Genomic DNA, 12979 nt, shown 5'->3' on the forward strand with positions numbered 1-12979 from the left:
AAGTTTATTTAAGTCTACCTTTTGAATCCACTTTGGACACGCTTTGGCTTACAAAGCTGCGTGTGTGTGCATGTCCCGTGTGCAACTACACTAACATGCGTGCTTGCTTGTGCCTGTCTTTACGTGTGGCAGGTCGCCACAGGAGTGGCAGAGCTGTAATCAGCACTTTACACTATGTCGCACTAGAGGAAATGTTCTGAGAAAAATAGGAGCAATTACTGACTGGAGTAATGCACAACCAGCTCTGACCTCATCCAGGACTTGAGATTACATTGAGACAGGACACAGACTTACTGCAGGGAGGGTAGCTCTCCACAATGATGTTATACATGCTGTCTGCCAGTGGAAAAGATAAAAAAACAAACAAACAAAAAAAAAAAAAACAGGGAGCAGCTATAATGCCTTACATCTTGCTTACATTTACTCTTTTTTTTTACATGCCTGCGTTATTTCCAGCACTATTGTATTGCATCCTGTGGTACATCCTGCTGCTGAAATACTGCATACTGGGATGTCCTGCACTGAGTCAGGGACACTGAATAGACATCAAGTCCCCACGGTACATCTCAGACTCAAGCACACAGCTATAGCTTTTCCTTTGGCATAAAGTGATCGATGTTTCCGCAGTCCTTCAAGGTTTAGCTGCAGAAAGAGCCTAGAAAGCACAGAATAAGCAAATCACAAGTAAGACAAACATTAGAGTCACATTTCTGCCAAGATGACTTCCTTTCATACTTCCAGTGACCTCTTAGGTTGTTCCATTTTCTTTTGTGGCCTTTGTTTGCATACGCCTGCAATTAGTTGTTTGATGGCACTGAAGTCGAGTTGGCAAAGGCTCAAGAAGGCGGCACAACGAGCTGCTGAACTTCTAAACCCTGCCGAGTTAGCTCTCGGGGCTGCTTGCATAGGCATATACTTTTGCATAAAAATGAAAAAACGGTTACACGGAAATAGCCTGGTTCAGATTCTGAGGGGATTTACAAAACCAAGCAGGATTTCAGGTGGAAAATATTACGTGGCTCTGTGAGAACTGAGCTCACATGGTTTCTCACTGCAACTTAAACCTCAGCAAAAAGTGTAGATGAAATATATTTTGTTTGAGACCTCCATTATAATCCATATTTGACTCTAGGCGATATAACAAAATGCAGATTCCTGGGTACAGGGTGGCAGAAACTTACCCAGTATGTGTTTTTCACTGCTACCTCATTCTGTTTGCTTTCCTGCAGGTGTTTGAGGACAATCTGCTTTTCAGGATTGAGATTTTGGAGTATTTTCATTAATTCTTGCTGGAAACCCATTCTTAACTTTCAAATGAAACTACAAATTTTAAAATCCAGCCTGGATTTATTTCAGATTGCAGTGGGTGCGCTGAGAAACTCTAGTGCAGGGTACTATCTGAATGGTGACACAAGGCCTTTTCTCACAGCATTTTATCCGATTGAGGTCACCCTGCTTGGGGCTAAAACGTAGCAGCAACATAACGTAGCAGCATAGCAACATAACTCTGGCACCTAGTGTCATAATCACAGAGGGTTCATGTAACCTAGATTAGTTTTCATGAAAAAATAAATCCTCATAAAATATCTGAGAAGATTTGCATTTTGGAAGATTCTGAACTCCCGCCACTGTTCTGCCGTAGCCCACCGGCCGAAAGGCATGCAGCTTTGTGAGGAATGCAGGCAGTTTGTGGTCTGGCCAACTATGTGCACAGGCAAGGGCCTCAAAGGTGAATCAGCCAAGAGTACAGGGGAGAAAACTGCACTAATGCCTAATAGTTTTACCTTTTAAAATACGTAATTTAGTAATTATTTAGTTTTGCCTTGTCTGAACATTTGATATTATACAACGCAGACCATGCCACTGTGGGTTAAGTCTTCTGGTGGAGTGGAATTATTTAACATACAAACTATTTGGTGGGAATGTTGTACTCATACAGAACAAGGCTCTGGAATTTAGAGGTCAAATGTCTTTACCTCTGTACATGCCATAGCAGGTTTATATTGTATATGCTACTGTCAGCTGCTCCCATGTGAAAAACAGGCAGCTCTCCTTGTTTGATTTGGCAGATTTTTACACAGCATGCCCTTTCCTGATGCAATCCCAAGTGGATTTCTGCCTCTGTTGGAATCTTTCATAGACCTTTCACTTCATAGGTGAATATATAAACAACTACTTTATGGAGCTGCATTGTACGTACTATACCATACATTTTGCTATTTTAACGATTACTGTGTACTATTCAGATATTTGGATGTATGTTATTTTGATGCTTTGGCAATACTGTTTCTAAAAAAGGTCATCAAAATAAATCGCTTTTTAATGTTACTTTGGCCATTTATGTTATATATTCACTCAACAGCATGGCGGTTTACGCAATTTCCTCACAAGCGAAAGATCCCTGTTTAGATCATTAGAGGCGACACACATCCCTTTGGGATTTTGTCAGGAAGGACATCTGGCATTAAAAAAAGAAAAGAAAAAACTCTGCCAAATCAAATATGCTGAGCTACCCATATGTGGTTACCTCTTGGGAATAAGGGAGAAGCCCAAGTAGCTTTAGCCTATGCTGAAAATTGCTGAAGGCAAAAGATGAAGCTAAGGTTCCCTTAAATGAATGTAATGTTGTTATACAGTAGGTCTGTGATTGTGAAGCCAGGCTTTTTGGGGGCAATTCTGTAAGCGGTTGTGACCCCTGACCTTTTTGTAGACCAATCTTTACCAGGGCGCAGTTCTCAGGACTTCATTATGTAATGGTATTTATGGCTAATTACTTAAGCTATTTATTACCTTAAGCCTAAGTAAACACTTCAAAATTGTACAACCCAGAAATGGGCATGGCAAAGACCCACAGTATTATCTGTCTACCAGTCTCAGCACTAATAGATCAAACAAAAGGGGGGGGGGAAGAAAGTAAAACACATAATTGCCATTTATTTTCTGCAAACATATTTGTAATTGAACTATATAACCGTAATTATTTTAGCTTTTCACAAAAATAACTGTTTACTCCTCAAAAAGCATGATTACACAACCGTTACGGGTCGCTAGGCTACAGTATTTCAAAAATATTTGCCAACGAAGAAGACTTTTCGGGAATTACGTAGCTCTACAGCCGGACGTAGTCACCGCCCCCGCCTTCTACCCGCGCTGTCGTCGAAGATTGTGTGTTTAGGAAGATGCGTGCCTTTATCTAAATAAATTGAAAATTATGTCTAAAAATTTTCTCCGCAATTATAGTTTATTTTTTTAAAAGAGATTAAAACGTTTATTATAACGGTCATTGAGGTATTTGAGGGACCGACATTATAACTTCTGACATACTCTGACATTTTCAGGCGGAGTGAGTGGTCTGTTTGTTTGCTTCCTCTCTGGTCACAAGCGTGCTCAGTTTCGTGTACAGCAGTAATGCTGCACTTTAGCTTAAATAAATACCGTTTATTCCATATGTTTACGTACTCGCACATTCTGCCTGCTCTTTAACCAAACTAGAAGTCAGCAGCTCTGTAAACATGGCGGGAGTTATCCGGAGGCTCGACGAGACTGTTGTCAACCGCATTGCTGCGGGAGAAGTTATTCAGCGTCCTGCCAACGCCGTTAAAGAAATGATTGAAAACTGGTAAATTAGCAGCTATATAAAGAGCAGTTTCAATAACGTGAGCACTAACGTTAGGATATTTAAGTCACTGTACGACTAGTGACTTAAATATCCAAGTAGCGGGATTATTAAAGGTGGCCATACATGGCCGGGGTGACTGTTTACATCACGTGTAACATAGTAACAGACCTGTAACTGTCTCCTCTTAGCGTGCAGTGTGACCCTGTGGTAAATACACTTTTGTGTTTTACAATTGTTCCAGTTTGGATGCAAAGTCCACAAGCATTCAGGTGACGGTGAAAGACGGCGGACTGAAACTTCTTCAAATTCAGGACAACGGCACTGGCATCAGGGTGGGTGACCCGCCCTTTTAGCTGGGTGGCCTCTGCTTCATCATTACGCAGTCAGGGTTAAGCTATTTTGGTTTTCTTCTGTCACTGAGTGTGCTAAGTCTTTCCCTGAACTGAAAGACGGAAGACACCAACTCAAGTGTACTTGTTAACACATTTGAACATTTTATACTTGAGCTGTTTTCTTGTAACTACAGCCATTTTTTCATGTCTTCTAACAATTTGCCCCAGTAATTTCTGGTAACATTAAATATGACAAAATGAGAAGTAATATAAGTTTTTAAAAAAAGGATTGATTTTTCAAGAAAATGTAATTAAAATGACATGATTTTCATGTTCCAACCCACGGCGATGTATTGTTAAATTGTATAAATCTTAGTTTTGACCAGATGGAGAATTACATAGTACTTACTCATAATTACTTGTCACAGGCTTTAGTTTTCCCACCACAGTGAGGAACAAGCATACAATGATATATGACTATAACAACTGAATGCATGAAGTTAAAACTGAATGAGTGCCTAAGCTTACAAACAAGCTTACAAATGATGTTTTATGTTACGTCAGACATATTTATGCTATGAAAAACAAAATTCTTTGTTTGGCTTTGATTAAAAATCACTTCAAATTTTAAGGGTTAGTATGAAGGGTTGCCTCAGAATGACCCTGCTGGTGACGTTATGGTAGTTTGTTCAGAATATGCTGTGTACCAAGTGAAACTCTTTTTCACTACTGCAGAAGGAGGACATGGAAATCGTTTGTGAGAGGTTCACCACGAGCAAACTTCAAACTTTTGAGGACCTTTCGAGTATCGCAACCTATGGATTCAGAGGAGAGGTGAGCTGTGCACCTCTGTCTGCCTTCACTGTATTAATTTGTTCTGCATTACATTTATTGTGTTTGTTCTTGTCTGCAGGCCCTTGCTAGTATAAGCCATGTTGCCCATGTGACCATAACCACAAAGACTGCTGATGCAAAGTGCGCTTACAGGTACTGTTGCATTCCTTATCTGCTCTAAAGCCTTACTAAAGGCTACAAAACAACTAGGATGTCAGCTCTCTCATAAATTGGTTGTGTTCTCTTGCAGAGCCAACTACAGCGATGGCAAACTAAAAGGCCCTCCCAAACCATGTGCTGGAAACCAGGGAACGCAGATCCTTGTGAGTTCTCCTTGCAGATGAGCTGTTCTCTAAAATACAATTTATAGATGCTGAGAAGCTGTTCTTCTTGTTGATTGCAGGTGGAGGATCTTTTCTATAACGTCTCCACCAGGAGAAAAGCTCTAAAGAGCCCGAGCGATGAGTACTCCAGGATTGTAGAAGTGGTCGGCAGGTGTGGGTTTTATTCGTCTCTCATGATTCTTGGTGAATTTGCTTCAACTTGTTAACATTGTCTTACTCTGCAGGTACGCCATACACAACTCAGGAAAAAGCTTCTCTGTCAAAAAGGTAAGATGTGCTTTATTTTTCATTTAAATTAAATGCCTCCCTCAAGCACGTGAAGCAGTTTTCTTCAAATAAACTATTTGCTGTCTGTTTTTGTGACTCCTCTTTCCAGCAAGGAGAGACCGTGGCAGACGTAAGGACTCTTCCCAATGCGTCTGTAGTGGATAATATTCGAGGGATTTTTGGCAACGCAGTCAGCAGGTATTCCGGCAAATCTCCTTTGATGAGCGCTGCTTTTTATGCAACCTCTTCTCACCTCTGAGCTGATTGCATGACCGGCTCTGTGGTATGTTCCCAGGGAGCTGATCGAGGTTGCCTGTGAAGATCAGAAGCTCGCTTATAAGATGAAAGGCTACATCTCAAACGCAAACTATTCAGTCAAGAAATGCATTTTGATCCTGTTCATAAACCGTACGTACCACAGAAACTTACTGGAAACGCAGCAGTTAGCATTTAATCTTGTTAGCTGCTGTGTTTCTGTGAAATGAAGCTGTCTTCTGCGATGTCTCAGATCGTCTGGTGGAGTCGAGCGCTTTGAAGAAAGCGATTGAGACAGTTTATGCTGCATATCTCCCCAAGAACACACACCCGTTCCTTTACTTGAGGTAATGTACTTTACCTGTGTGGCTTTGTGTGTGTGTTTGCTTTTTTAAGTCGTACATCTGTTAATAACAACAATAATAGTTAGGCTTAGCAGGGGGAAGACACACATCTTTTTGACATTCATCTATCCTTGTAACTCAGTTATCACAGCTTGACCATCGCTTGAAGTTTTATGCAAAGGTTCTTGTTAAAAACTTGTTAAAACTGGACCAGGCACATAATGACGCGTGTGTTCCAGTATCATCCAGTGCTGCCTGGTGATTGAGTGAGTTTAATGAGAAATCCTCTTAAGTAGTACATTTTTTTCCTGCCACAGAAAAGACAGATGTAAATATTTGGGAGATCAAGGAGAAGAGACAGCAGGTTGAGCTCAGTTTCAATTCAGTTTTCTGCAATTCATAGAGAACTCAAATGTGTGTAAGACAGTTTATTTTACACTTACAACATTAAAGTGAAGTGGCAGACTTGAAGTTTGAAAGGGGCTGTGTGAAAGAAAAGTCTGCCAACGGTCTGTCTCAGCTGTCCTGGTCCCAGAGTACACCCTCTGAATTTTGTACAACACGCTAACTGAAACATTACTCCTTGTAGAAAATTTCAGTGTCAGAGTCCTTGACCTTGTTTAGTGGACCGGTTTTGTTATTGACATAGTCTCTTATCTGAAAGTAATGCAAGAGGTTGTTCCTATCTTACATTCTTGCTCTATTTGATTAAAGGTCAGTAGGACCACATTCTCCAGTTGGTCTCTAAAAGAAAACCTCACAGTCCATTGTTTAAATGACCTGGTAAGAAATCCGGATTGGTAACAGTTGGGGAAGATGGATGTTATTTCAGTTCTCACTGCAATCCATTCCCTCCAGTCCTTGAGTGTTTTTATTGTGATTGGGTTCCTACACCAATCTTTTACAGTTTTCATATTCTTCATAACAATTAGGTTTGAAAGAGGATGCTTAGACGCTGAAGATTCAATATAAAGCTAAATTGAAGAAGACATCTCAATTGATATTTTCTAAATTCTATGAAGCTGCAAAGTTGACTTCTTTATGAGTGCCCATCTTTTGGACCAGATGAAACTTTCATTTATATTTTTAAATTTTTTTTTCTATTTGAATCATCCTCGCTTGATAGAGTGAGACCCCGTGTAACCAGGACATAGGGAGTGAGTTGTAAAGTTCAAGATCTTGCTTAATCTTATTGAATAAATAAGCTTTAAACATCTGATCGAACTGGGATGTTGGAAATATACCCAAGTAGACGAAACCCATCAGAGACCATTTCTAAAGGGGAGGAAGTAAAAGATTTGGGTGTCTGTTGCTGACATAGCCTCAGATTTGGAGAAATACATTTTTATACCAGATAAGGTGCTAAATAAATGTTTCACTTCTATTAGACAATTTACTGATTTTTTTGTAGGGTTAGACAAGAATAATAAAACATCATCAGCATATAAAGTAATCTTATGAAGATCCTGACCGATTACAATCCTGCAGACTGCAGGGTCACATCTTTTTGTATCAGTTAACGACTTTATAGCCAGACTGAATAATAGTGGCGACAGCCCTGTTGGCTTCCTCTTTTAAGAGTTTTTAGACCTAACCACATTAGCTGTAACAGTTGCCATAGGGCCATTAAAAAGAACCTTAAAGGAGTTAATGAAATTATGACCTAAACCAAATTGTTCAGCTTGGTCAAAGGGCTTCTCTGCATCAAGAAAGACCATCTGTTGCTTGTTATTGACATATCTGAATCACAGTTAGGACTCTTCTAACACTGTTTCTTGAGTTACAACCTTGAATCACTGTTGCTTTCTAACTTTCACAGCTTAGAAATCGCTCCTCAGAATGTGGATGTTAATGTTCATCCCACTAAACATGAAGTGCACTTCCTGCATGAGGACAGTGTCATCGAGAGCGTTCAGAAGCACATCGAGAGCAAACTCCTGGGCTCCAACTCCTCACGTACATATTTCACTCAGGTATGAAGTGACAAGGTCTCTTTCTTACTGTGCCCCTACTGTTTCACGTCCACATTATCTGACGTATTGTGCACCGCCACGTGTTTACTGCAGACTGTAGATAAAAGATGGATACAGTCGCTTTAATTTCCTGCATTTATTTTAAAGCTCAAATTTAGCGTTCCTGTCTCCATCTTTGTTTTTTTGCAACCACAAGTGACAACATTTGTATGAAAGGCTTTTGCCCTGGCTTCATCTTTCAGCAGTGGAAGTTACCACCAGGTCATTTACAGTCTGTGCCCATCTCTGTCTTTGTGTAGACGTTGTTGCCGGGACTGTCAGTCTCAGGTAACACTGAGGTTAAGGCCTCCAGCACCACATCGGAGTCTAGCGAGCGAGTCTACGCACATCAGATGGTGAGGACCGACTGTCGCACACAGAAGCTAGATGCCTTCCTCCAACCAAAAGAAAAGCCGCTCCCTGATCCCGAGCCTGCTGGTCCCAGCAGTGGGCAGACTGCGATCAAAGCCATCCAGGCGGACAGCATAGAGATAGACGATGTAGATGACTCAGACATGCTGGAGGCGCTGGCTGAACAGGAAGCAGAGGTGCCAAAGGGCGAGGAACAAGGCAGCGTCGGTGCTCTTGATAATCAGAGGTGAATGACATATGTGCAGTAGCAGTAGCAGCATTAGATTGTGTGAGTCAGCAGGGATTAAAGACTCAGTCAGGGAGTAACTTTAAGTGTAATCCTGTCAGAATTTCTGCAAGTTAGATCAGGACAAGTCTAATGTACGATTGATCCTGCACTGTGAGCAAATCTGAACATTGACCCGCAGCAAATGAGTTGTGTAAGAGAGCAGAAAGAAGAATGTAAAAGTAAACATGGATCAGCCCTCACTGATGAGACATCACCCTTAGGGCCAATCAGTAACAAAAGCAGTGTTGTGTTTAACTAACACTGGCATTTAAAGTTACAGCATGTCATTTTTTAAGGTTATTTAACTGAAAAAAAGAACGCTGTGCTCTTAAATATGCATTGAGGAGTGTATCAATATGTCTTCCAACAAAGTGTTGCTTTCTCATTAAATTAGAATTAATATAGAAATAGAATAAAATACATAGGAGCAGGCGATGGTTTGTGAAAGCTGCCATGTTGCCCAGTCATATTGAATACAGTGGCTGAGATGGACATGTGTTTATGTATGTGGCTAAAGATTGGCCACACATACATGAGGTAATAGTATACCACCAGGCTCGAGTATCCTAAGAATCACACTTTCCCTCTGATAAACTATTTGATTAAACTCAGATTGTAAAAGAGTTTATTCACTACCTGTGAGAGTGATTTTAGATCCACTTTAAAGAAAGTTTCACTTTCAGCGCCAGCTAACAACAGCTAACAGCTGAAAAAAGAGCAGCGCTTATCAACAGAAAGGTTCAGGATATCCTCAAAAACTCAGCTCATTATCGCTGTGATTACACAGGAGTGATTTTCACTGACTCACCAAGTGGTATCAGACTCCTTTCACAAAGTTTTACAGCCTCCGCCAGAGTAAATAGACGTGGACACATATTGACGGTAAACGGTGGAGTGACAGTCACACTCACTACAGATGAACGGCCAGAGATGTTTGTCCTACAGCAGCAACTGTAGCTGGCATTATTGCATTATTCACTTGAATATGGAGGAGTAAGAAAACAGAATTCAGCTGACTGTAACGTACTGACATCTAGGGGTGAGACTGAATAACAGATTGTTAAGAGTTTTGGCGAGACAGTTGTTAAAACATGAACACTGAAGATCCTTCATAGATAGATTCCTGAGCTGTAAAGGGTGATTAAAGAGTTTCAGGCAAAATTTAAAGTGAGCCAACTACGCAGCACAAAACAGCTGTGACAAATCAGACAAGAAAAGTCAAACATCTGGCAGCTTCAGAGCCACATATTCCTCCTTGTTGTAGAAGTAGATAAAGAAAGGATAAATATTGGAGTTAGCTTAGCAGAAACATGACTCCAGATGAATACTGTTGGTTTCTTCTGCCCCCAAGTGGCCAACAAAGAAAGTCATCCAGTCCAATCTTGGAGTACATGTAGACTTTATATTTTTAAGACAACAAATATCTGCAACTAAATGTGTGTTAACATGTATGATCATTGGCACATCCTGTTAAGTCCCACAGCATTTTTAATGTAACCGGGTGTGATTGGGTCTGTGTGCGTTATTGTGAGACAGGAAGCGACCGAGGACAGAGCAGAAAGAGCAGCAGCAGGAAGAAGGCGAGGACTTGACGGCTGCAGCCACGCCCAAGAGACGACTCATCAAACTGAACAGCATCAAAGAGCTGAGAGCTGAGATCACAGAGAACACACATAAAGGTGTGGCGTCACAAAACCTGCCCTGTACCTCTGAGCACTAGCGCCAAATCAGATCTGGGGAATCTCCATCCCGGCTAAACTGAGCAGTCTAACATAAGAACCTCTTTGACTCTCTAAAATGTTCCACTGATTTGACTTCCTGCTCCGGGGCCCAGGTCGTTTTTCATAACCAGCTTTACGCAACTTCTTCTGCTGCTACATCATGCTCTCGTAATGATTCATTCGACCTCTCAGCATGTCTCAAATAAACCCTTTCTTGATGAACTTTAAGAGCGGTTTTTGTGATTTACATAACAAAACAAAGCCAAACATGTTTTATTCATGCACGTTCTCTCCAGGCCTTCAAGAAATGATGCAGAACCACTCGTTTGTGGGCTGCGTCAATCCCCAGTGGTCTCTGGTGCAACATCATACTAAGCTCTACCTGCTCAACACCAACAAACTCAGGTGAGAACCGTGAAAAAACCCTGTTCAGCTCTGCTCTTTCAAGCTGGTGCTGCTGCTTTATGTCAGATAATGTGTTTCTCTTACAGCCAGGAGCTTTTCTACCAAATACTCATTTATGACTTTGGAAATTTCGGTGTACTCAGACTGTCTGTAAGTAAAGTGTACAACGTCAGTGATTAGAAAACACTGTGTGGATCCTAATGATGGATAATGTGTTTTCAGACCCCAGCACCTCTTTATGACTTGGCCATGTTGGCTTTGGAGTCAGAGGAGAGCGGCTGGACTGAAGAGGACGGTCCCAAAGAAGGCCTGGCTCAGTACATAGTGGACTTCCTGAAAAAGAAAGCGGAGATGCTAGAGGACTACTTCTCCATGGAGATAGACCAGGTCAGAAATATTCTCTTTAGATAATTTCTGCTTGCATTTCAACATTGTTTGAACTCATGTTATAACCAAAAAAGAAACCAAACCCAAAACACACCCACAACAGGAAGGAAACCTACTAGGACTCCCGCTGCTCCTCGACAACTACACCCCAGTCATGGAGGGTCTCCCTATGTTCATCCTGCGCCTGGCAACTGAGGTAACCTAGATCATAGCCTCTCCATTTAAGCTACAATTCTGGAAACACAAACTGAAGACCTTTGTGCGGCGATGTCGTGCAGGTGAACTGGGACGGTGAAAAGGACTGTTTCAGAGACTTCAGCAAAGAGTGCAGCATGTTCTACTCCATCAGGAAGCAGTACATCCTGGAGGCCGAGCCAGGAGAGGAGCAGGTGTGAATACTGAACTTTGCAGAAATTGTCCAGCCAGTTATGGACCTTGTTTTGTCTCGTGTGAGGTGTAACGCTCGTGACGTTTCAGGGCACTGAGGTGAAGTCTTGGCAGTGGAAAGTCGAACACCTCATCTTTAAAGCTTTCCGAACCCTCTTCAGTCCTCCGAAGAGCTTCAGCGAGGATGGCACTGTGCTGCAGATTGCCAACTTACCCGATCTCTACAAAGTGTTTGAGAGGTGCTGAAACTGCTCATCATGGCTGAAAAAAATCAACTATATAAGCTCTTTTTCTTTTTTTTCTTAAATAACACATACTGTAAATAAATACTTTATAGAAAACAAGACTTCACATTTCTGTCTTTATGAGTAAAAATTCTGTTATAAAAGGGTCTCTGTTGCAGGAAACCCTTTCTGAACGGCTTACTGAAAAGTGCCAAGGCTCCACATGGTTTCCTAACACTAAGACTTCAGGCATGAAGCCAGGAAAATAGAAGTGGGTCACAAGTCCCATAACGAAACCCGAAAACGTGCCAGCAAATGAGCTCGACTTTTATTACTTCTCCATTCCACCTGTCAGTCGAAGCTGTGTCAGCACTCTGTGTGAAGGAGGTTAAAGCAGCTCTGCCAGTGTTTCCATCAACACCTGAGGGACAGTAACTAGTTTAACACCTGCAGAAGACCAGAAAAGTGAGTGAACTGTACTTACCTGATTTACTCTGTTTCGTTTTTAAAGAAGAAAGCGAACCCGAGTTATTCTAGTGATTCCAAACGGGGACAAATTAAATTCATACATCTTTTGATTTCAGAGTTTCAAAAGTGGAAATTGGTGTAGGCTTCCCTCGCTCTATGCATAGAGAAGCAGAAATCTAAAAGATGTGCTCCACTTTTTAAGATTCCAAAATCAGCTTCAATTCTTTACTCGCACATCACAGTAATACAACCTGAAGTGAAGAACTCTGACAGCCCCTTTCAAGTATTGCTTAGCAGTGGGATTAACGTGTTAAAAGACATACATGGGAAAGAAAGTTTGACTGGAAACAACACAAGAAAAGCAGATAATATTTAATAAAAATGGTCCACAAAATTTGCAGTTTTGTTCTGTGGCTTTTTTGTAGCCTTCACTTTCAGGGCAGTGGGAATGACAGGACACCAGATGTTAGCATGAATCTTCAGCTTGGCCAATGAAGTATTTTTAGCTCATAAAAGAATCACTAAAGGGCCATAATGATGGGCTTCATTTGAGGTTTTTAAAATCCTCCTGGTTTGAAATCATCTTTCAGGATGCCAGCAATTTGACCATAAGATGGCGCTATAATGGTTGGGTTGAACATTGACAGAGTATCCGGTGTATGTGGTTAAACCAGCCTTGTCCTCGTTTGGCCCCTGATAACATTTTGGGCTTCTCTTCAGTATTAGAATCAAATGAAGAC

At 41.3% G+C, this 12979-nt stretch overlaps 1 protein-coding gene across 1 annotated transcript; it reads left to right on the forward strand.

The window, feature by feature from the left end:
- The first annotated feature begins 3162 nt into the window (after positions 1-3162).
- On the forward strand, positions 3163-12845 carry mlh1 (mutL homolog 1, colon cancer, nonpolyposis type 2 (E. coli)). Its single transcript, XM_026189325.1, has 20 exons — positions 3163-3619; positions 3861-3951; positions 4687-4785; positions 4865-4938; positions 5036-5108; positions 5189-5280; positions 5354-5396; positions 5506-5594; positions 5692-5804; positions 5905-5998; positions 7815-7968; positions 8268-8605; positions 10184-10326; positions 10665-10773; positions 10860-10923; positions 10996-11160; positions 11264-11356; positions 11439-11549; positions 11638-11786; positions 11951-12845. Exons 1-20 carry the CDS (start codon positions 3513-3515, stop codon positions 12024-12026), a joined length of 2277 nt encoding a protein of 758 aa, XP_026045110.1. The 5' UTR covers positions 3163-3512; the 3' UTR covers positions 12027-12845.
- Positions 12846-12979: the final 134 nt, after the last annotated feature.

This window comes from Astatotilapia calliptera, chromosome 13 (genome assembly GCF_900246225.1).
Source record: "Astatotilapia calliptera chromosome 13, fAstCal1.2, whole genome shotgun sequence".
Lineage (NCBI taxonomy): Eukaryota > Metazoa > Chordata > Actinopteri > Cichliformes > Cichlidae > Astatotilapia > Astatotilapia calliptera.

Excerpts from the sequence above, each read along its gene's own strand:
- mlh1 (XM_026189325.1), top strand. The coding sequence starts at position 3,513 with ATGGCGGGAGTTATCCGGAGGCTCGACGAGACTGTTGTCAACCGCATT. Across the intron at positions 11,357-11,438 it reads TCCTGCGCCTGGCAACTGAG|GTGAACTGGGACGGTGAAAA; the intron begins GTAACCTAGATC and ends GATGTCGTGCAG. Across the intron at positions 11,787-11,950 it reads CTCTACAAAGTGTTTGAGAG|GAAACCCTTTCTGAACGGCT; the intron begins GTGCTGAAACTG and ends TCTCTGTTGCAG.